The sequence below is a fragment of the Amblyomma mixtum genome, chromosome 3 (assembly GCF_055824585.1).
Source record: "Amblyomma mixtum isolate Tamu chromosome 3, ASM5582458v1, whole genome shotgun sequence".
In the NCBI taxonomy this organism is placed as follows: domain Eukaryota; kingdom Metazoa; phylum Arthropoda; class Arachnida; order Ixodida; family Ixodidae; genus Amblyomma; species Amblyomma mixtum.
In genome coordinates this window covers 51876822-51898832 of record NC_143014.1, presented here as the reverse complement: position 1 = coordinate 51898832, position 22011 = coordinate 51876822, and the positions used below count along the sequence as shown (strand labels likewise).

The 22011-nt window shown below is 50.2% G+C and overlaps 1 protein-coding gene across 3 annotated transcripts in view; it reads right to left on the bottom strand.

Moving 5' to 3' along the window:
- Positions 1–13221: 13221 nt before the first annotated feature.
- Positions 13222–22011, bottom strand: part of LOC149350180 (putative monocarboxylate transporter 5) — a 54546-nt gene continuing 45756 nt past the window's right edge. For all 3 annotated transcript variants that reach the window (XM_089579153.1, XM_089579154.1, XM_089579155.1), the window contains exons 3-5: positions 17155–17298; positions 14400–15593; positions 13222–13724 (exon numbers count right to left, since the gene is read on the bottom strand). In XM_089579153.1, the coding sequence (XP_089435279.1) occupies positions 13564–13724; positions 14400–15593; positions 17155–17298 (1499 nt within the window). In that variant the 3' untranslated portion in view covers positions 13222–13563. The remainder of the gene's footprint in view (positions 13725–14399; positions 15594–17154; positions 17299–22011) is intronic.

Sequence of the window (22011 nt, the reverse complement as noted above, 5' to 3'; positions counted from 1 at the left end):
CATCGAGCCGACGCAGCATTCCATCAAACTCTCAGCGTACGACTACGCTCTGGTCTACCGCAATGGGAGTAAACATCAAAACGCCGATGCGCTGAGCCGTCTGCCACTAGACGCAACTGTTGACGAACCATTTCCACCAGGAGACGTTCTGATGTTCGAAGCACTGCCAGAACCTCCGCTTACAGCAGGCACAGTTGCAGCATCTACGCAGAAGTGCGCAGCTCTCCGGCTAGTTTACACAGCTGTTCAACAAGGCAACGTGCATAAACTCAAAGGGGACAACTTCGACGCTTACCGCAGGCGAGCTACAGAGTTGAGCACCCATCGCGGCTGCATCATATTTGGGTCCCGAGTTGTGATGCCGAGAGAACTACGCGCACAAGCTATGTCTCTCATCCACGCCGGACATCGGGGCATCGTTGCAATGAAAAAGTGTGCCAGAAGCTACATGTGGTGGCCTGGCATTGACAACGACATCGAAACAGTGGTGCGAGAATGCAAGCCTTGCCAGAGCAGCCGGAGCGCCCCGCCGAAAGCTCCTGTCCCAGAATGGGAAAAGCCAGACACACCATGGCACACACTGCACATTGATTTTGCAGGACCAATTGAGGGCTGCACTTTCCTTGTGGTCGTAGATGCCTACACAAAGTGGCTTGAGATAAGGCAAATGGGACAGACGACTTCGGCAGCAGTCATTGACAACCTCCGATCACTATTTGCAACGTTCGGCCTGCCGCGCAAGGTAGTGTCGGACAACGGAACACCGTTTGTGTCTGCGGAGATCCTCAAGTTTTATCGCGACAACGGGATCTCATCAGTTACATCGGCCCCCTACCACCCAGCGACAAACGGACAAGCCGAGCGCTACGTAGCCGAGCTAAAACGCGCCCTTGAAAGAGATCAGACAGGCTCGCTGCAGCGCCGCCTTGCGCGCTTTCTCTTCAAGCAGCACACGACGGTTCAGAGCACAACAGGCGAGACCCCCTCGAAAATGATGTTCGAGCGTGAAATGCGAACCCAGCTCACAGCCATCCTCCCCGAGCCAAAGGCAGAGACGTTCCGGGAAGAAAAAGCAATTCCGCGCTGCGGCACGCTTAATGAGGGGCAGCGCGTCCTCGCCCGACAGTTTCTGAAAAAGCCACGCTGGGAGGAAGCTACAATTGTCAGACGCATAGGCCTGCGCTCTTGGCTCGTCAACATACATGGCACAGTAGCACGCCGACATCTCAACCAGCTGCGTAGATTTACGACGCCGTCTGAGAGCTGTCCGCCAGCGGAGAGAACACGTGCACCATTTTCCCACATAGCCTGGCACCTCTTCCCGGAAGAAGAGACTTCGCCCAGGACAGACCCAGGAGACACAGCGAACAACAGCCAGCCTACAAGTGTTTCTCCCCCGAGCGCACAAAGCCAGCGCGCCTCCACGCGTGAGCGCCGACCCCCTGCACGATACCAGGCAACTTTCTAAGGGGGAAGGAAGTGTTGTGTCCCCTTATTGCTTTTGTGTGTGTGCGCCCCCGCGTCCTCCTCCTAACGACAGTTCGCATCCTCCTCCTAACGACCACTCAATCCTCCTCCTAACGACCACTCGCATCCTCCTCCTAACGACCGCTTGCCCCTCGTCGCACGCTGTCGCCGGATGCCCCCCCACGGTGCGCCCCCGCACCCTCCTCCTGTTCTGGGAAGCCACTCCCTGCCGTGGACGCTTCTCCACTCCCTCCTTTCTTCGGGCGGCCAGTTCGGCTCCTGCCTCGGTCGACGCTGGTCGCACCCTCATCGGCTTAAATAAACGAAGTCTAAAAGTACCGTGTGCGTCTTTCGCTGCATTCAACACAGCGACCGGACACGACAATATAGAAATGAAAATACGCCAACAGCTTTTGCAGTTATTCTCGCGTTACACAGTGGTAACCGTCTTGCGAGTTTTTCTATTTTTTTTTTTACGCCATGAGCCTCTGTTGTGAAGCAGAAGCGCGTCTCATGTACACCTCTGCTCCCGAGTGTGTCCGTGTTTTCTATGCGGCCTCGGCGGTTTGCACTGGTGGTTTGCACGAGGGGATCGACGCCTCAGTTAAATCACTACGACAGATATCGATCTACGGAGTACTCCTTGAAAACGCAGCCTGTGCTAGTTTTAGTTTCGTGCTAGTTTCAAAATTCGGGCTCCGTAAAGCGGGCTCCGTAAAACGGCTTTCGCCGTAAAATGTAGCAGCGTTCCTTGGGCGTTAGGCTGATCGGCGCCTTTCCTTGTGGGCCGCCGGAGACAAATCGTCAACTTAAGGAAGGAGTGCTCTGAACGCGGACCCGCGACGCCAGAGGTACGCTACTCTGTTTAGGCTGTAAATTACGAGGCTGATTCAGCGTTCAGTGCGCCAGAACAGCAGGAGAAACCGCATCGGCGCAGCCAACTATCGCTGAAGCGACAAGCGAAACTGGTAGCCGTTATTGCCTTCTCAGCTTTAATATTACCAGGAATGGCGCGTAAGCTTAATGTAACATGCATCTTCATGACTACCCTTTGTCATGTGGCCTTGTCGGGAGCACCTAACGGGAAACGCTACGAGACACGCTAAACACGCTAAAATGTGCGGCCATGCTTTTCGATACTATAAGCAGACGCCGCCCGCAGGAAAAGCTCCACTTCGGCGTACGAAGAGCAGGTAAGTCTGAATTCATTTAATTATGAAAGTGGGGTAGGGCTGAACACACACGAGATTAAATAGACTGTTTATAAGCTGTAGAATGAGGAGTTCAAGACACTTAGAGCTTTGAAATGTGCTTGATAGCTTCCATCTCTTCATCAGTTTCGCTTTTGCAAATTTCGTTGTGAATAAATGTCTATAAATCTCAGCCGCTGGAAGTGTTCCTGAACACCGGTGTTCTTGTGAGGTGCCACGCGGAACGTGATACCTTGCATCCCCCCGTCGCGGTGGCTCAGTGGTAACGGCGCTCGGCTGCTGGCCCGAAAGACGCGGGTTCGATCCCGGCCGCGGCGGTCGAATTTCGGTGGAGGCGAAATTCTGGAGGCCCGTGTGCTGTGCGATGTCAATGTGCATTAAAGAATTCGAGGTGGTCGAAATTTCTGGAGCCCTTCACTACGGCGTCCCTCATAGCCTGAGTTGCTTCGGGACGTTAAAACCCCCTAAACCAAACCATAAACCAAACCTTGCATCCCAGTGTGGCCGTGTTGGCTCGAAAGTAGCGGCGTGCTTGGCGCTCACCAGTTATCCAGCAGGTACAGCCTTTCACCTGGCCTGGTGTACGACTTCTCTGGGGTGAAATGCTTGAAAAAATAGGCTTTTGTCTCCATCTCGTGCAGACAAAAAAAAAAGATAAAAGAAGCCACGTTAGTCATAGCCCTTATTGGCCGAGCGGCTCTTGCGCCAAAACATCATTATGAATGCACTGGCGCAAATCACCGGCCCTTGCTAATAGCGGAGCGAACATGAGCAAACCAAGCCAAGTAGACATCGCGATAAATGCCTTGTAAATGTCACCCGAAACTCGCCCGTCGGGATTTCATAATACCACCACAGATGACGTAACAAATCGCGTACGGAGCACGGGAACTACCAACTACAGCGCATCAAAGGCACTTTCCGCTTATGTAACTGCGTCTAAACGAGCTTGAGAAGCAGTAAGTGCGGTCAAAAGATACCCGAACTGCGGCTTCGAGAAGCAAGTGGACGACGTATGAAACGATTTCGTTGCCCCTAAAGGACGATTTGCTTTCCTATAGTGGCGATCTATTTGCCTCGGCTCGATCGTGTATGCTCAGCTAAGGCGGTAGTCCGCTGGTTAAGCCAGCGTCAGAAGCCAACTTTACCAAAATGACGAACGAATCATGCTAGATGACGCAAGCTGCAGAGGTGTCCCCAGAGGTCTTCTCTATCTCAAATTGTAACACAGGAATGCATTTAACGTCTACATTCCTGGACCTCGGTGTCATTCACGTCTGCGGTTTCCTGTCCGAGCACGGAAGAAGACGACTGACTACCCTATCATACGAGTGGGCTGGATGGACTTCTCACGCGCATTTCCGGCGGCTGAAGAGTTAGTTCATCAAATTTGTCCGCATAATTATTCATTTGTGTTGTGTCCCCTTATTGCTTTTGTGTGTGTGCGCCCTCGCATCCTCCTCCTAACGACCACTCGCATCCTCCTCCTAACGACCACTTGCCCCTCGTCGCACGCTGTCGCCAGATGCCCCCCCATGGTGCGCCCCCGCATCCTCCTCCTGTTTTGGGAAGCCACTCCCTCCCGTGGACGCTTCTCCGCTCCCTCCTTTCTTCGGGCGGCCAGTTCGGCTCCTGCCTCGGTCGACGCTGGTCGCACCCTCATCGGCTTTAAATAAACGAAGTCTTAAAGTACCGTGTGCGTCTTTCGCTGCATTCAACACAGCGACCGGACACGACAGTGGCGACGAGAAAGTGGATTCGACCCGCGCTACGCAACGCTATTGACAAGCCATGGCTACGCGAGGGTTTCCCAATCAGATACCAGAATTCAACGGCTCATCGTGGTCATCGTGGGTTGGACGCCTTCAGTTCTACTTTGAAGCTAACAACATCACAGACCCAGCCTTGAAGAGGGCCAACCTGCTGACGCTGTGCGGGGAGCAGACCTACGATACTGTCTGCGCCCTTATTCAGCCAAGCACACCAGCGGCAGTGTCTTACGACGACATCGTAAAAGCGCTGCAAAAGGACTACGACCCAAGGCCATCCGAGGTCTACAGCCGGGCTCGCTTCCAACGACGAGATCAACTGGGAGGAGAAACTGTGAGCGCCTACGTAGCCGCGCTCAAGAAGCTCGCTGCCGACTGCAATTTTGGAACGCTGTCGACAACAGCTACCGGGCAGGAGGGAGACGCAGCTTCTTCTGCTAACACCACCATGCTTCCCTTGGACGTGATGTTACGCGACAGATTTGTGTGCGGACTGAGTGACGAGTCACTGCAGCAGCGCCTGTTCGCTGAGAAGGACCTCACATTCAGCAAAGCTTACGACATCGCCGTTCGAGCGGAGAGCGCCGGTCACCAGCAGAGAGGGATTCGCCGGAACACCGAGCCGGTACACCAGACAAGCAACCAGGTGCGCAAGCCTTCTGTTGTTGTAAAATCGGTCAAAAAGGCACAACGCTGCTGGCGGTGTGACGACCAACACAACCCCCAGGGATGTCGATTCCAGTCAGCCACGTGTAATTTTTGCCACAAGCGAGGGCATATCGAAAGAGCATGCATTACGAAACGGAGACTTGCCAAGATAAAGTCACCTTCCCAGCCTAATCACAGCGTCAACGCCTCAGAGAATACGCCGCTATCTGATCTCCATGGAACAACATCAGCAACACCATCTGTGTTGTACGACCTGAACACCATGAATCTCGGCACGCGACCGAAGATTTTTACAGAAGTAAGCGTACATCACCAGCTGATTAAGTTCGAGGTGGACTCCGGCGCAGCCTGTACTCTGATCAGTGAGGACACGTTCCGAACTTCATGGCCATCTGACGCACCCGCCCTGCAACAAGACGACACGCACCTGCGAACGTGGTCAGGACAGAATCTGCCACTATTGGGCTCTGCCAACGTGCAGGTTAACTACAACGGCCAGACCCATACGCTACCTCTGCTTGTTGTGAAGGGCACAGGATCAAGCCTTCTAGGGAGAAACTGGTTTTCTCCACTAGGCGTGATGATATGCGGCATACACCAGACGCCGAGCCAGAACATGGTTGAGCAACTGCAAGAGAAATACGAAAGAGTATTCTCGGAAGAGATTCCAGGAAACGAAGGGCCCCCGGTCACACTGGAGTTGTTGGACAACGCGCAACCCAAATTTCTGAAGGCCAGGCCGGTGCCGTTTGCTCTCCGAGATTCAGTTGAAAAAGAGTTGGACAAACTGGAGCAGCAAGGTGTCATCGAGCCGACGCAGCATTCAGAATGGGCCACACCACTTGTCGTAGTTCGCAAGAAGAACGGAACCATACGCCTCTGCGGAGACTACCGGAGCACCGTCAATCTTGCGACTAAAGCGTCCTCTTACCCGCTACCGACACCTGAAGAAGTATTCAGTGTACTACGTGGCGCAAGAGTCTTCAGCACATTGGACCTCACCCAGGCGTATCAGCAGCTGAAGGTGAGCGAGTCAACTGCTGAATTATTGGCAATTAACACACTGAAAGGCTTGTACAAAGTCAAGCGACTGCCTTTTGGCGTAGCTGCAGCCCCGGCCATATTTCAAAAATTCATGGATACAGTGCTTCAGGGCATCCCAGGAGTTTGTGTCTACCTTGACGATGTCATCATCAGTGGCACTTCCACTGAAGAGCATGCAGTGCGCCTAGAGCTCGTTCTCGAAAGGCTAGCAAACGCTAATTTGTGCATAAGCAAATCGAAGTGCTGTTTTGCGGTGCCAGAGGTGCAATTTCTGGGACACCGAATTGATGCGGAAGGCATTCACCCTACCGAGGACAAAGTGCGAGCGATCACAGAAGCACGAGCTCCAACAAACAAGCAGGAGCTACAGGCTTTTCTCGGACTCTTGACGTTCTACGACCGGTTCTTGGAACAAAGAGCTACCGTGGCCAACGACTTATACCAACTCCTTCGGAAAGATGTGACATGGACATGGTCGCCACGCCATCAGCAGTCATTCGATGCCCTGAAAGACCTGATTCAAAGATGTACAGTCCTCCGCCACTACGACGAAAGGAAGCCTCTGCTTTTGGCTTGCGACGCATCACCGTACGGAGTCGGCGCGGTTCTATCGCGAACTGACGAGCAAGGAAGGGAAGCTCCCATCGCCTTCGCCTCACGTACGTTGTCGCAAGCAGAACGCAACTACGCGCAACTTGACAAAGAAGGGCTAGCCATCGTCTACGCGGCGACACATTTTCACCAGTACATTGCCGGCCGGAAGGTGACCTTTATAACCGATCACCGACCGCTATTGGGCATTCTGGGACCACAAAGGCCTATGCCACCAACTTTGTCTCCGCGAATGACACGTTGGTGCATCAAACTCTCAGCGTACGACTACGCTCTGGTCTACCGCAATGGGAGTAAACATCAAAACGCCGATGCGCTAAGCCGTCTGCCACTAGACGCAACTGTTGACGAACCATTTCCACCAGGAGACGTTCTGATGTTCGAAGCACTGCCAGAACCTCCGCTTACAGCAGGCACAGTTGCAGCATCTACGCAGAAGTGCGCAGCTCTCCGGCTAGTTTACACAGCTGTTCAACAAGGCAACGTGCATAAACTCAAAGGGGACAACTTCGACGCTTACCGCAGGCGAGCTACAGAGTTGAGCACCCATCGCGGCTGCATCATATTTGGGTCCCGAGTTGTGATGCCGAGAGAACTACGCGCACAAGCTATGTCTCTCATCCACGCCGGACATCGGGGCATCGTTGCAATGAAAAAGTGTGCCAGAAGCTACATGTGGTGGCCTGGCATTGACAACGACATCGAAACAGTGGTGCGAGAATGCAAGCCTTGCCAGAGCAGCCGGAGCGCCCCGCCGAAAGCTCCTGTCCCAGAATGGGAAAAGCCAGACACACCATGGCACACACTGCACATTGATTTTGCAGGACCAATTGAGGGCTGCACTTTCCTTGTGGTCGTAGATGCCTACACAAAGTGGCTTGAGATAAGGCAAATGGGACAGACGACTTCGGCAGCAGTCATTGACAACCTCCGATCACTATTTGCAACGTTCGGCCTGCCGCGCAAGGTAGTGTCGGACAACGGAACACCGTTTGTGTCTGCGGAGATCCTCAAGTTTTATCGCGACAACGGGATCTCATCAGTTACATCGGCCCCCTACCACCCAGCGACAAACGGACAAGCCGAGCGCTACGTAGCCGAGCTAAAACGCGCCCTTGAAAGAGATCAGACAGGCTCGCTGCAGCGCCGCCTTGCGCGCTTTCTCTTCAAGCAGCACACGACGGTTCAGAGCACAACAGGCGAGACCCCCTCGAAAATGATGTTCGAGCGTGAAATGCGAACCCAGCTCACAGCCATCCTCCCCGAGCCAAAGGCAGAGACGTTCCGGGAAGAAAAAGCAATTCCGCGCTGCGGCACGCTTAATGAGGGGCAGCGCGTCCTCGCCCGACAGTTTCTGAAAAAGCCACGCTGGGAGGAAGCTACAATTGTCAGACGCATAGGCCTGCGCTCTTGGCTCGTCAACATACATGGCACAGTAGCACGCCGACATCTCAACCAGCTGCGTAGATTTACGACGCCGTCTGAGAGCTGTCCGCCAGCGGAGAGAACACGTGCACCATCTTCCCACATAGCCTGGCACCTCTTCCCGGAAGAAGAGACTTCGCCCAGGACAGACCTAGGAGACACAGCGAACAACAGCCAGCCTACAAGTGTTTCTCCCCCGAGCGCACAAAGCCAGCGCGCCTCCACGCGTGAGCGCCGACCCCCTGCACGATACCAGGCAACTTTCTAAGGGGGAAGGAAGTGTTGTGTCCCCTTATTGCTTTTGTGTGTGTGCGCCCCCGCATCCTCCTCCTAACGACCACTCGCATCCTCCTCCTAACGAGCGCCCCCGCATCCTCCTCCTGTTTTGGGAAGCCACTCCCTCCCGTGGACGCTTCTCCGCTCCCTCCTTTCTTCGGGCGGCCAGTTCGGCTCCTGCCTCGGTCGACGCTGGTCGCACCCTCATCGGCTTTAAATAAACGAAGTCTTAAAGTACCGTGTGCGTCTTTCGCTGCATTCAACACAGCGACCGGACACGACAGTAAAATAAATAAGAAACTTCAACAAATACAAGTATAACCAAAAACCCTTGAGCTTATTTTACGCATGTCGCCTATCTGGTGGATTTCACCGGATTTGAGAATGTTTAAATCCAAATTTCACATTACGCGGTAATGGCGTGGCTGCAATTATGCGCTAATGCAGGCCATTTACACTGCTTCGTCACGGAGAACGTGTAGAGGGAAGTGTGCACCATGTACACTCCGGCTTTTTTTTTCTTCTTTAGATGGTTAAGGTTGAGTGGCGGCAAAGGTGGGTACAGATACCGTTAGGCAGCTACTTGGTCGATTGTTCAACAAAGTCGCTCACTGCGGCAACTGACAGTCTATCGTACGGAGGAAAGCACACTAGTCTGATGCAATGCTCCGCAGCGGTGCGCTGCAGGGGAAAATGTAGTAAAATCTTTACGCAGCTGCTTTGCTAAGGGCGAGGTGCTTGTGCGTATACTCAGTTTGCGAGTCTATCCGGCCACGCTCAAGCGCGAGGATAATTTGTGAAGCACAGCCACTGCTTTGAAATTTCGCTTCTTTTCCTCTGCAGAGCACCGCTCCAGCACTCTATACAAGTGTGCTCACCTCCGTACCGTGGCGAGATCTTTAAGCCCAATCCCTTGTTACGAAAGTACAGTCATCAGAATGCTGACCAGGTATGACGAAGCGGCGCCCAAAACCTATGCACTCTAAACAGAAAGGACTAAAAAGGGAGTCAGTTGTCGTCTGGAACACACTTTTTTTATAAAAGGCTATGCGCTAGAGGACAGCTTACTGCACTTTTACTAACATATAGGTGTATCCGTGTTTAGAGTGTATTGGTCGTGTCGTGCAACTACCAGAACATGAACCTATAGCGAGAAAAAACTCCGCCATGCGTGCTAGAGCGCAGAGAAGCCCGCCTGCATATCTGGTGAGCTGATGGGCCTGCCTTCGTTGGCAAGCTTCTATCATTCATACGGTGATCCCTTTAGGCTCGTTTTACTATCTATTTTTGTTTTCGTTTTGCTTCTGTTGATTAGTTTTACAAAACTGGTTTCACTAGCGTTATCACCGCAGAATTATTCCACTCGAAACGAGACGCGGCAGTGCTGTAGTTCTGACGTTTATCTTGTTGTTGGTTCGTGTTCTCGTGAATTGCACGCAGCCAGTGGTGGTTGACAGTCGTCGCTATGTCATTTCAGGTTAGCTAGCCCATGACTATACGCACCGTCAACCACAAGGGCGGTGAGTGACCCCGAACGCACTGTCTTGAATTTATCTCCACGTGAAAACTCATCCCTGAACATGCGCGCAAAGGCAAAAAAAAAAAAACAAAGTAGAAAGAAGAAACACTCTCCTCGAAGCACGAAGGTGTTTCGGACGCTGTGGCGGAGCTCCACCAAGCAGGAAAGTTTGAAAGTATCTTTCGAATAGTCCGGGCGAATGCACTGCGGCGTAGCTTTGCGAAAGTGAAAGTTGCGCAGTACGATGTCGCAGCAGCTACATGCGGAGGGAGTTCCGCACGGATGACCTTCACGGCGCACCTGAGTCTGTAAGAGAAGCTATTTTTCTACAGGAAGAGCGTAAACATGTCAGCACGTGACTTTAAAGGGCCTCTTGAAGACGCCTCGTCTTAGCGCTTGCGTAACTACACGTGCGCTGCTCAACTCCCCCGTAGGCAGGCTGGTGTTATAGCATAGGAGGGTGATCCAATTTTCACGAAGTGCAAAAAAAAAAAAGAGAAAAATAAGGAACTGCGAAGCTAATTATCTCCTTGCTGAAAGATTTATTCTTAGCATTTGTCGTTTAAGTCATTCTGCAGCCGTGAAAGGCTGCACGGTGAATTCAATGATGGGGAACACTGCTGTAATGAGCTCTTCGCAAGCATTCTTGTCTTGACCCATGATATTTCGGAAGCAGATTCCAGCGCACCAAATCTTTCTCTGAGCAACGACTTCCCATTTGGAAAGAGAAAGAAAGGAATCAACGGGTAAGAATATGGAATGACTGCGATGAATGGCCATCGTTTTAGCAACGTGTATGTTATACGTATATGTATATACAGGGTGTTTAACTTGAGGCTTTACACAATTTTTAAAAATAGCCTTTTTGACTTAGAAGATTGCTTTATTTGGCATAGCGTTGTCAGCCGTAAAGTACATCAGAATAGAGATAAGACATGCTAACTAGCAGGCTGATTAATGTTGAATAGTTAATTTTTTTAACTATTACTGTTAGGCTCCTTAATTATTGAGAGGCGTGTTGACCACGGAAGTAATATCCATATCAGTTTTTATAATTGCGAAAACGCGGTTACCCTCGGCGCTGTGGCCCAACAAATTTTGCCTACATTGCGCCAAAATACATGCGCTTTCGAGAAGCTTGCAGGCAAAGCAACCTCTCCAGTGCATCCAAACTCATCAATATAGCCAAACTTTCAATTCAATTCAATATATTTCAATTCAATTTATTTATTTCGAATTTCTTTTACAGAAACTTTGTTGGCCACAGCACCGAGGGTAATCGCGTGTTCGGAATTCCGAAAACTGATACAGATATTACTTATGGTGGGCTACACGCCTCAAAATAATTCAGAAGCCTAACCATAATAGTTCAAAAGTTAACTATTCAATATTAGTTAACCAGCATGCTGGTTAGTATGCCTTCAATATATTCTGATGTACTTCACCGCTGTTCTAACTGAAAAGCCTGTTTTTAAAAATTGTGCAAAATCTTAGATGAAACACCGTGTATAAAGATAAATGCACGGCGAATCCCGCGAAGACGGCAGGCGAGGTAAAGAAAAAAAAAATATGTCGGGATTCAGTTCGTGTGATCTTGTGTAATGTAGTAGCGTGGCAGCCAAAAGGCATCACTAATATTTCTGATTGCTTTTCGTAGTTCAAGAACTTTTCAAATAACTGCAACGCTGTTTCACTGATTTGGAGGATTCGCCGAAGTCAAGCAGTGAGACGCCGCCGTACTTGTGAAGGCATTTCGAAACACTATAAAGAACGACCATTCTTTTTCTTCTTCTTGTGTCTGCTTCGTCATTTGGGGAGCCAGATGGTTTTTAATTACAACGAAGATTTCTCGCGACTCAACCAACCTCTTTCTGGGCGCGTTACAAACCACGAGGAAACGCGTAATCTCAGACTAATGACCCCCCCAGCATTAAAGACGCCCGCTGTGTTCTAGATCCCTGGAGCACTTTGACGTTCGACATTCTCTCCTTCGACGCGCCCCGAGGCTGGCTTTCTCGACCGAGTGTAACTTTCTCTTATCTCAGAAAAAAAAAAGACCTGAGAGGGAGGGAGGGGGGGGGGGGGAGGCAAAGAAAAAGAAGGTGCGTAGGAAAACAGGAAAAAGGAAAAGCTGTGTTTATAGTCGTCTAGGCTCTCCCGCCTTCTCCGCACACGGGACAGCGCATGAATCCTTTCAAGGGGTGCTAACCTCCGGGCCTCTTTCTCCGGCGCCGCCTCGCTCTCGCTGGGAGGCGATGGATCCCGGGTCGAGAGCGGGTATCTATCGCGCCCGTGAAATAGCGCAGTCGTTAACGCCCGCAGCGCCAGAAAGGAGCCCGGGGCCACATGCTGTCGCATCGCTAAATGCGCTCCGCTAATGGAACGACAGCCCGAACGCGGCGCTCAGTGCCGGCCCCACGCGCTCGATCGGTGTCGTGTGACGGCAGTCGGGGCCCGCGTGGCGACAGCGGCGGCGGATGCGTGTATGCAGCGGGGGCAACGCGACGCCGCTCCGCTGCCTTGCTGGCCGACGAGGCCAGACACGGGGCTCACTGCGGTGAGGCAACCTGTTGAAATATACATGACATCGCGCGGTAATCATTCCTGTCCTGCTCACGTGCTCCGCGACCTCCTCGTCGTACGTCGCCGCGCGGCACCTCCCGAAAGCGTACAGAGCTTCGCTCTATGCACTCACGGCCGTGGGTGGTGTTGACTGAGTTGAGTAAAATGCGCACCTCTCGCTTGCTTCGCTATTGCTGTGCAACCCCACCCCTCCCAGCCCACTGTTTCTTTTTTTCTCGCCGCAGCGACAGATGTTTTGGTTAACAGGAGGAGCGCAGAAAAACAAATAACTCCATGAAGCGCTGTGTGCTAAGAGAATATTTTTGAGCTATGATTTGTGTAGCTCATGGGGAGAATTCAGCGCTGCTCCGAGACTCAATGGCATCAAGACAGTAGAGAAGTACACTTCAAGAATACGATATTGTTGCAGGTGTATGATAACGTCTCCACAATATAGTCAGCCAAATGCAGAAAAAAGGGGAGGCAAATCGTTTCACTCTAAGGGCCACGAATAGACAACTTGCCAGATAATGATCACAGCTCCTATCACATCTTCTGACGACTGGGCATTACTGTAATTACCGCAACAATCAAATTAGGCCGCCTTTCAGGCTCTGTGGTGGAGCTGGGTTCTGTCAATGAACAGACAGGTATGGTGGAACGTAAATTAAACAACAATGTGACATTTAATAATGACAAAAAATGTATATAACCTCGCAAAGTACACTCGACAAGATCTTCAGCGCAATACGAGTATATACCCGCATCACAGCCCGCGGCAACGGTGCAGTTCGATGCAGCGTCTGTCACAGGTCGAAGCGGGAAAGTGAGGTAGGATGCCACGGTTTCAGTTCCTTCTCATTCCCACCAGACGTACACAGAACACGGCACAAGGAGCACGCAGGCCGAACGTTTCCTTCGCACGCGCTTACACGTTGTCCGATCATAATGTTCGTGGTACTGCATCACCTTAGTCTCTTTCTGCACTCACATCACGCACAGAAACGTTTCACACTTCTTGCGGCTGGGGAGACTTGCTTGGCGCTTTCACGAACGTCCGCACCTTCTCCACAATTGGTCCAACAAACCATATGAGTGAAGACAGGATGCATGCCGTCGCCATGCTGTAGAACAGGCCATCGTAGCTGTGCCAGTTGTCCTTGAAGTAACCTGCAAAAGGAAGTGTAGAGTGATGGACTATCTGCCGGCCTGCTGACCGCCAGACACGCGTAAAGGCTCGCGGCTCATCATATATTGGCCAGCCCGTTTTCCTTCTCAGCGAGCGGATGCCCCGGCGGACCGGGACTGATCTCTGAGCACATAAACGTGCTATGAGAAAAGCTTTGCAAGATACGCCGGAAATACGCCGGAAATGGAAGCGGAACGCAAAGTCATTTGGGAAAATTTTTCGCACGCTTCAAACACTCAGTTTCTATTTTGCTTAAGATTGCATTTTCTGCTCAAAGGGAAATAAATGAACGTCTGCCTGCAGTTAACGAGGACGGTTATATGTGATCATAGAAAGCGTTGCTTACAGGATTTTTTTAGATAAATGTAGACCATGTTTAACTGGTTTTTGACGTTTTCCCACATTCACACCTCTAAAGCGCTCCAGTGTGCGCAGATAAATGTCAGGCTGCTTTAATTGTAAAAGTATGCCAAGGAAATCAAGAAACAAACTTCAAAACAAGCCATAGCAGGTCGTGCAGTGAGCGTATCAGCCGTGAGCGCATCTCACGATATTCTACACATCTCGAAGTCAACGGCGGCTTTAAGAAACCCTGCCTTAATTTGACGGCTATTAAATAAACAGCACGAAAAAATTGACCATCCTTACGAGCTCACCTATGATGAATGGTCGCAGCAAGGAAGCGATGCCAATGAACATGTTGGACATTCCAAAGGCCATGACAGCTAGATGAGGTCCCAAGAACTCGGTGAGAAGAACGGGAGACATAAATATCAGCCCACCGGTCACAAAACCGAACAGCAGGGTCATCAGCACAAAGGACCAGTAGCTGTCCATGGAAGGCATGACGAGCATTGTCAGGCCCGTGATAAAGCCTCCGCAAATAAAGATTCCTTTATTGTCGATAATTTTCTTGTAAGCCAAGAGGCCAGGAATCGGTTTGCTGAAAAGGTCCGTTATGCCGTACACAGACAACAGAAATACCCCTTCACTTTGCGTCAGACCTTTGTCCGTGGCATAGTCTGGAATGATGATGATGAACGTGCTGAACACGAAGAAGAAGCCCACCGCCGAGGTGGTCACCAGGATAAAGTGGTAATTTCGCAGCAACTTCAAGTCGTTGAGCACAACGCGAATTATGTTGCCGCACAGGGAGGAGCCAGCGCGGTCGACGTCGGTCAGCGACGCCTTGAGAGACGACTGGTTGCCGTTCTTCCTGGCGTCGAGAGCAGTGTCGGGCGCTGGCCCAGTCTCCCAGAGCGGCTCGAGGGGGCTGGGGTCGCTCAGTTTCTTCAGGCTGGTCGCGGGGCTGCATGCGTGGTGCTGGTCCAGATGCTCTTCCCGGCTGTGCCACTGGTCGCCATCGGACAGCACCATGCAGAGGCCGGACACGGACACCGCGCACGCCGACGCGCTGTCGTCCGCGAAAGCCGAACGAACGGACATGCGCGATGAGTAGCGCCTCGCGAAGTGTCCGCCGTGGGGGTTGGAAGCGCCGTTCTGAAAAGGATGGAAATCGAGGCTCTGGCACTTCTCGCGCAGTGGTTCGAGCATCTTCTCCTCCTCGGCGTCTGGCTTCGGCTCCTCGGCTTCAGTTTCCTTGCGCGGCGCCTTGGAAAGGGGAGTCAGCAAGATGGAGCCCATGACTCCGTGCAGGATGGTGGCACCGTAGATGAGCAGCGCACCGCGCAGGCCGAACTCGTTGATGAGGTACTCCAGCAGCGCAGGCCAGAAAAAGGAGCCGATGGTGGAGCCGGAGTAGGCCACTCCGCAGGCGATGGCGCGGTGGTTCTCGAAGCACTGGGTAAGTAGCAGCGGCGTCAGGTTGCAAACCATGCCCGTTCCTATGCCTGCAATAGTCGAAGAAAGTCTCCTACTTACCACACTGCCTAATAATAATGAAACAAACAAACCCGCACGCGCATGCTCATAGATAGGCGCGCATTACAATTACGAATCTGTGGTGTAATATTCCCTTGTATGCGAAGAAAAACACGCGGTAATGAAGGTAGAGTAAAAAAAAATACCATAGCGCTTAAAACTTAAGCATATTTTAGAAATTCGTCTTCGTGGTAAATAGAAATTGCTTTGTAATTAGTTCATCAGTACTCGTTTTTATTTTTGGTCAGTTGCGATTTGAAACGCTTGGTAAGTTCTCCCTTTGCGTAATCAAGGTTTTCGAGCTGCCATGAGGCATAACAGAGGGTGTTTTTTTTTTATGTACTCGTATTTTTACAACCAGCCGCTTACTGCAAAAAAAAAAAAACATTGCAGAAGCATAAACATTGCAAAAAAAAAAAATATCTTACAGGCTGCCATTTAGTTTATTTTTTGTTCACAGCTGCGATTCGAGATTTGCTGCAATAAAGCGGGGTAAGACATATTAAACATGAGTTTTCTGCATGATGAATCGCATCTTATTTATTAAATTAGCAGCCACATGTACGAACGCTTAAACAAATTTCGATTCAAGAATCAGGCAATTACTTTCGCTCTAACAAATTTTTACGAATTTCTTTGCGCATTATCTACATGCAGAAAAACACGCATTCGCGCAGGCGAACTATACTTCACTGAGCAGCTGTTAAACGTGAAATTAACGAGGAGATGACAAAGGAATGCTCATGTATGTGTAACGCAGACTTAAAGCTGCTTATTGAGGTTCTTGCCAACCAAGGTATATTAGCAAATGCTATCAACGTGAAACATTCTTTTCAAAACATTCTTTTCAAAAGAGAAAACAGAAGAGAAAACATGCGCCTCAAAGCGCTCGCCTTTGCGTTGCATGTCAAACAGCGTAGAAAATAAAAAAAAAAAAACGACAGAGGCCCAGTGCCTCAGTCTATTTTTGTTGCACTGTTTGGCAACGAACTGTGCGTGTCGAGAAAAGACAATGGAAGGAAAGAAAAGAAAAAGAAAGAAGGCAGTGAAGCACAAAGAGAGGACGTGGACAAGCGCCAGCTTCTGGCTATTTACTGAAACGCTTCTCAACCAAATATATGAACTACTGCCAGGACGTGCACTTGCTTCACAGACAAGCGTGCATACTGCGACACAACAATGCAAAAAAAAAAAAGAAAAACATGCGTACATAAACGTCAGCAGTCTGTGCTTCCAAGTGTTAATAAAATCTCGGCATGGAAGTCGGCATGGAAGCTAACGCCTGTCCAGACCACATTTGTCTTTTCGCTGCCTTCTTTATAGCAGTGCGTTAATTCTCAACCTATGCCGGATGCTCACACGCCAAAGTCGATCTTTTAACACGCATAAGCAATGACAGCGAAATCAATACAACGCTTCGTTCTGGGCACCTGCTGACACTTTGCCAATTTTACGCATCGCAGAAACGGCTGTCGTCTTCCGAACGCCAGGATTAATTCGACAGCAAGCGGTGGAGGAGCCAGTACTGACCGTATAATATTCCCAGAAGAATTACAACGACGATGATGTCTTCTGTGAAGAAACACGAGCTGATGGCGGCGGCTGTGACCACCACTCCTGCCGACACGATTACCCTTATGGACAGCAGTCGGCTCAGGGCGCCGGCGAAGGGTCCTGAGGCGAAAAAAAATATATACAAGACAGTTTGGCGCAATGTAGAACAATGCTGTAATACAGCGAGCTTAGTTTCAACCTAGTTTGCACTTTGAAAGAGCAGCGGACATTTGCAGTGAACTGATAGCTGCGTGAACAGTAAAATAATTAGGGAAATAATTAGCCTATTTAGCCACTTCGAAAAGTGGATTAGTTACAGGATACAAAGAAACTTCATGCAGAGGCGAGGTGTAGCAAAAAAACCCCAGCGACGGGTTACGCATCAATGAATACATAACAAGAAACGACAACTTGAAATGTCTCACAATGTCAAAAACAAAGATTGACAGCCCCTCCGTGGTGGCTCAATGGTATATGGCGTTCGGCTGTTGAGCCCAAGATCCCGGAATCCCAGCCGCGGTAAACGCATTTCAACGGAGGCGAAATTCAAAGGACGCCCGTGTGCCGCGCGATATCAGTGCACATTGAAGGATCTCAGGTGATAGAAACTAATCCGGAGTTCTCTACTACGGTGTCCCTCGTAGAATTACACTATCAGGATTTTAAAAAATAAAGATGCGCAGCGCACGAAAGCCGTTTTCAAATGCAGGTTATGCGACCAGGCGGATACAAAGTGAGAAGGTAACTGTTGTCGTCAGCCTAGTAAATAAATAAAATTAATTACTAAACGTCTTCGGCACTGCAGTTAGCGCACAAGATTATATTGCAATCTTATAGAGGCAGTCGCAATCCATGACTGCTCCATTTGGTAGAATTCTCCTTGTATTCGCGTGCTTCGAAGTATCCACTTTCATACGGGTGCAAGGAGGTGACAATCGACGCGAAACTTGTTCAATATGACGCGGATGTTGTGTATGGCGCTTATTCCATTTCGATAGCTAAATGTGATAGGGAAACAGCAGATAGCTGCACCAGTCGCCTGTAGACCGTTGGCGAACTAAACGCCACACGCAACAACTGCGTCACGTCGGGAGGAGTTGCGCACCGATCGTCCCCGTCTTCCAGTCGTAATTACGCGGATTGAGTTGAAAGTCTGGGGGTGCGTATATACCTCGGGGCACGCGAGCACAGGGAAAATTCTACCCAATGGGGCACTCATGCAACGCGACTGCCTCTTAATTTCTAATATAAACATGCATGCTACCTGAAGAGAGTAGAAAGCTTTTTTTTTTTCTTTTCAGTCAGTTAGGCAATTGACGACGAGATTTATGCTGTGGCCTAGGCGCGAAAAATGCTTTTGTATGCTGCGCATTGCTTGTTTGCAAAAAAAAAAAGAAAAAACCCACAGTCCGATTTTTAACACCATGCGTAGCTAGTGCTGATAGTCTTAAGTTTGACCAAATGTAAATTTTTTCACGGGGGGAACCATCTTTAAATTTAGTTGGGGTAAACTACACTTCTCTTCGTAACGCGTAGTGGTCAGCTAAGTGCACATCGCCCCAGCATACACGCGCTAAAAAAAAAAAAAAGCGCCTAAAACTCTCCGCGATGCTTGCATATCAACGAAAGAAAGTTAAGCGTGCGCAAAGAAATCCGTGCGTCTGCTTCCATCACTCGACTGCGGTGACGTTCCAAAAACGAGCCAAGGCCAAGGGCATCGCTACCGCGTTCGCAGTTCCCCGAGCGCGAGTTGCGCATGCACACGCGCACGCTGTCAGCCGTTGAAACGGCAGTCGGGCGTGCTGCGCAAATACCTTGGACCTTTGTCTTCGGCGGAGAAGGCCGCACGGGTGTTCCCCCCCACTGACGTCGTAATGACAGCTGCCGGCGAAAGAAGATGAATCCTCGTTCGTGTACAGACGTGTCCAGCGAGCCGTAGCCGCAGTGGGGGGCGAAGTTTGTGCTCGTTTCTTTCTATACCTCATATGCATTATACCGAGGCGCTTCACGTGCGCGTTCACGTCACGAGCGAAGCACGCTGCTCGAAAGAATTGCCCAACGCGGAAGTGGTCGGCTGCCGCCCATTGACGGCACCCAGCTATTGGGAAAGACATTGGGCAAGCCGGGCACCCCCAGCACTTGCTTTGCTCACTCATAACCGCGCTGTGTGTGCATATCTGCACGCCCTCCGTAATGCTCCTCTCAGTTCGGAGTTCTTTCCTGCTGGACTAGTTAAGCGCTTGCGTCGTAAAGGTGTTCCTGTCCAGCTCCGCTAATTACGGACCACGTCTTTCAAAACGCGCGAGCTGGAAGTTCCTTGAGGTCGTGAGCGGCGTTCGCGTGCAACTGACTGATAGTTTAGTGGTACGGCCGATGTTGCTCTCTTCGACTTCATACTACGCAACCTACCTAACTCAGTTATCGAGAGCGTCACGTATATCCTGGTTGCGTATTTTCTGACTCGTTAATTATTTCCCGCACATTACCAGCATATCTGCCTCAAGAGGAAAGTTTATATGAAAATTTCTAGTGTCATGTGCTAATGCAAATAGACGATAATCCAGTACTTACTAGAACAGATGCACGATGTTTAAAACCTCTGCTACACTGACAGCCTGTTATGAACATTGTCAGCTCTCGGTAGCTCCTTCAGCAGGTCAATTACCTGCATCGGCCGGTGCGTCTCTTCAAATATATTTCACAAGAGAGCAACATCCGATAAATGCGCTTTAATCGAACTAGCGCTACCATCGCTTTTCAAAAACGCTTTCGTCGATACAGTCACCGCGAAATTTCAGAAGTTTGGCTGCGTGATGTAGACACTATATTTCTGATTCTTTCCGTGTCGTTGGACAATGCTTGCCTTCAATGGAGGCAGAGCGCCCGCCTAGCAGTGGGCCTATCATATGACGAGTGCTCCGTGTAAATAAATACGCTTTGCACAGAATGTAACCGCAGAAGTAAACGCCAACCGAATCCGAGCATGCCGTTTGTATATCATGGGCGACTTCTAAACAGCTCTCTGCGGACGGAAATGGAAACAGTTTGAAATCTCCTAGGTGCGATACAAGAAGCTGTTTTTGCATACCGCACGAATACACTGAGGGCGGGCACAGAAGCTTTTTAATGATTCATGGGCATCTGCAGAATGCGGACACCTATATTTCCAGCGTCAGCTGAAGTGTTAGCTTTACCGCGTAATCACGAACTTTTCCGAAAGGGACTAAACTGCAAACTGTAGGGTTCAGCCCCCTGAAGCTACACATAGGCTATGAGATACGCCGTAGTGGAGGGCTCCGTACTAATTTAGACCACCTGGAGTTCTTTCACGTGCGCTGACATCGCGCAGCAAACGCGCGACTTTCGCGTTTCGCCTCCAGCGAAATGCGGCCGTTGCGGCCCTGCACACTGCGCGCGGTATACGCATGCGCGAAATGGCAACAGTACCGGCACACGCTAATATGCAGATGCATTATAGTGGGAAGGCCACTGTTCGCAACTGACGCCTGAAATCAACGTCAACCCAACGTATTTGTATTTTTTTCTTTTCACAATTCAGCGTTGGTGTTTCATTGCGTTCCGCACGGTTCACAACCTGATAGATTTTTCTTCACAAACATCTATGGCGTACGCATTCTCCGAGCTGAGAGAGTTTTGAGGCGTTCATTTCTTCGCATCGCGCACGGGGGACAAAGAAGAGTCATTCGTCTCTTCTTTGTCCGCGTGCAAAGGGAACGCGACAAGCGCTCATTTCCTTCATACAGAGTCCTGCCTTTGTTCCCGTCCGCACTGCATATTAATGCAGCTTGGAAGTCTTGTCTGGAATTCCCTCGCTTTTACACAGGGTGCTCAACGAATTGTGTCTTTCGGGCTGTAACTTTTTTTGTTATCTGATGTAGGTGATAAAGATCGCATTCATATGAAAGGGCCGACGCACCACCGCCACCTGTGCAGCCTTCGTAATATGCTTACAGAGATTACATATAGCTCTCAAATAAAACCGTTCTTCGTACACTTGGTACGTTACACGTCACACCGACATTATGAACAAAGACACAGGTCTGAAAGGAGTAAGCAGGAAAAATGGCGACCAACTGGGGTTATTTAACGTTCATATAAATCATAGTATACAGAGCTCTTCCGTACTTCGTCGCCAACGAAATACGGCCGCCGTGGCTGGGATCTAATACGCGCTGCCACTAAGCCCCTATGGAGAGCAATTTACTGTGCAGTCAATAATGCCACTTTGATATCAACCATTCCTGCATGGTAGTTACTTTTTACGGATATCAGATCGGGAGAGTTCCAAAGTGAAGCATATGTACTTAGAAGAGTGAGTTTGTAAATATTTCGCAAAGCGTTGTGGGGACATGCTCCAGATGTAATTTTCTTTTGTTAATGTTTGTGCCAGGCGGGTGCAGTTTTCACAGTTGAGCGATTTTTGCCCGTTATTTCTTAATTTCTTTTCCGTTTTTGCCTACGTTGCTTGGTTCAGTTTTTGAAAGTCATTCATTTGAAATTCAGGGGTGGTCTTGTGCACCCTTTTGTCGCCCGTATACAAATAAAGACAGCGCTAAAAAAAATAGCACTAAAAAAACAGGGACACATGGCGGGCTATGAGGGGCGCCGTAGAGGAGGGCTCCGTATTAATTTAGACCACCGGGGTTTGTTAACGTGCGCCGACGTAACACATAACTCAGGCTTTTATTTTTTTTTTTTGCATTTCACCTCCATCGAAACGCGGCCGCCACGGCCGGGACTCGAGTCCCCGACCTTGGGACAGCATCGCACTAACCCGACCCAACTGTTTATCACAAGTGAGAGTCGACAAGT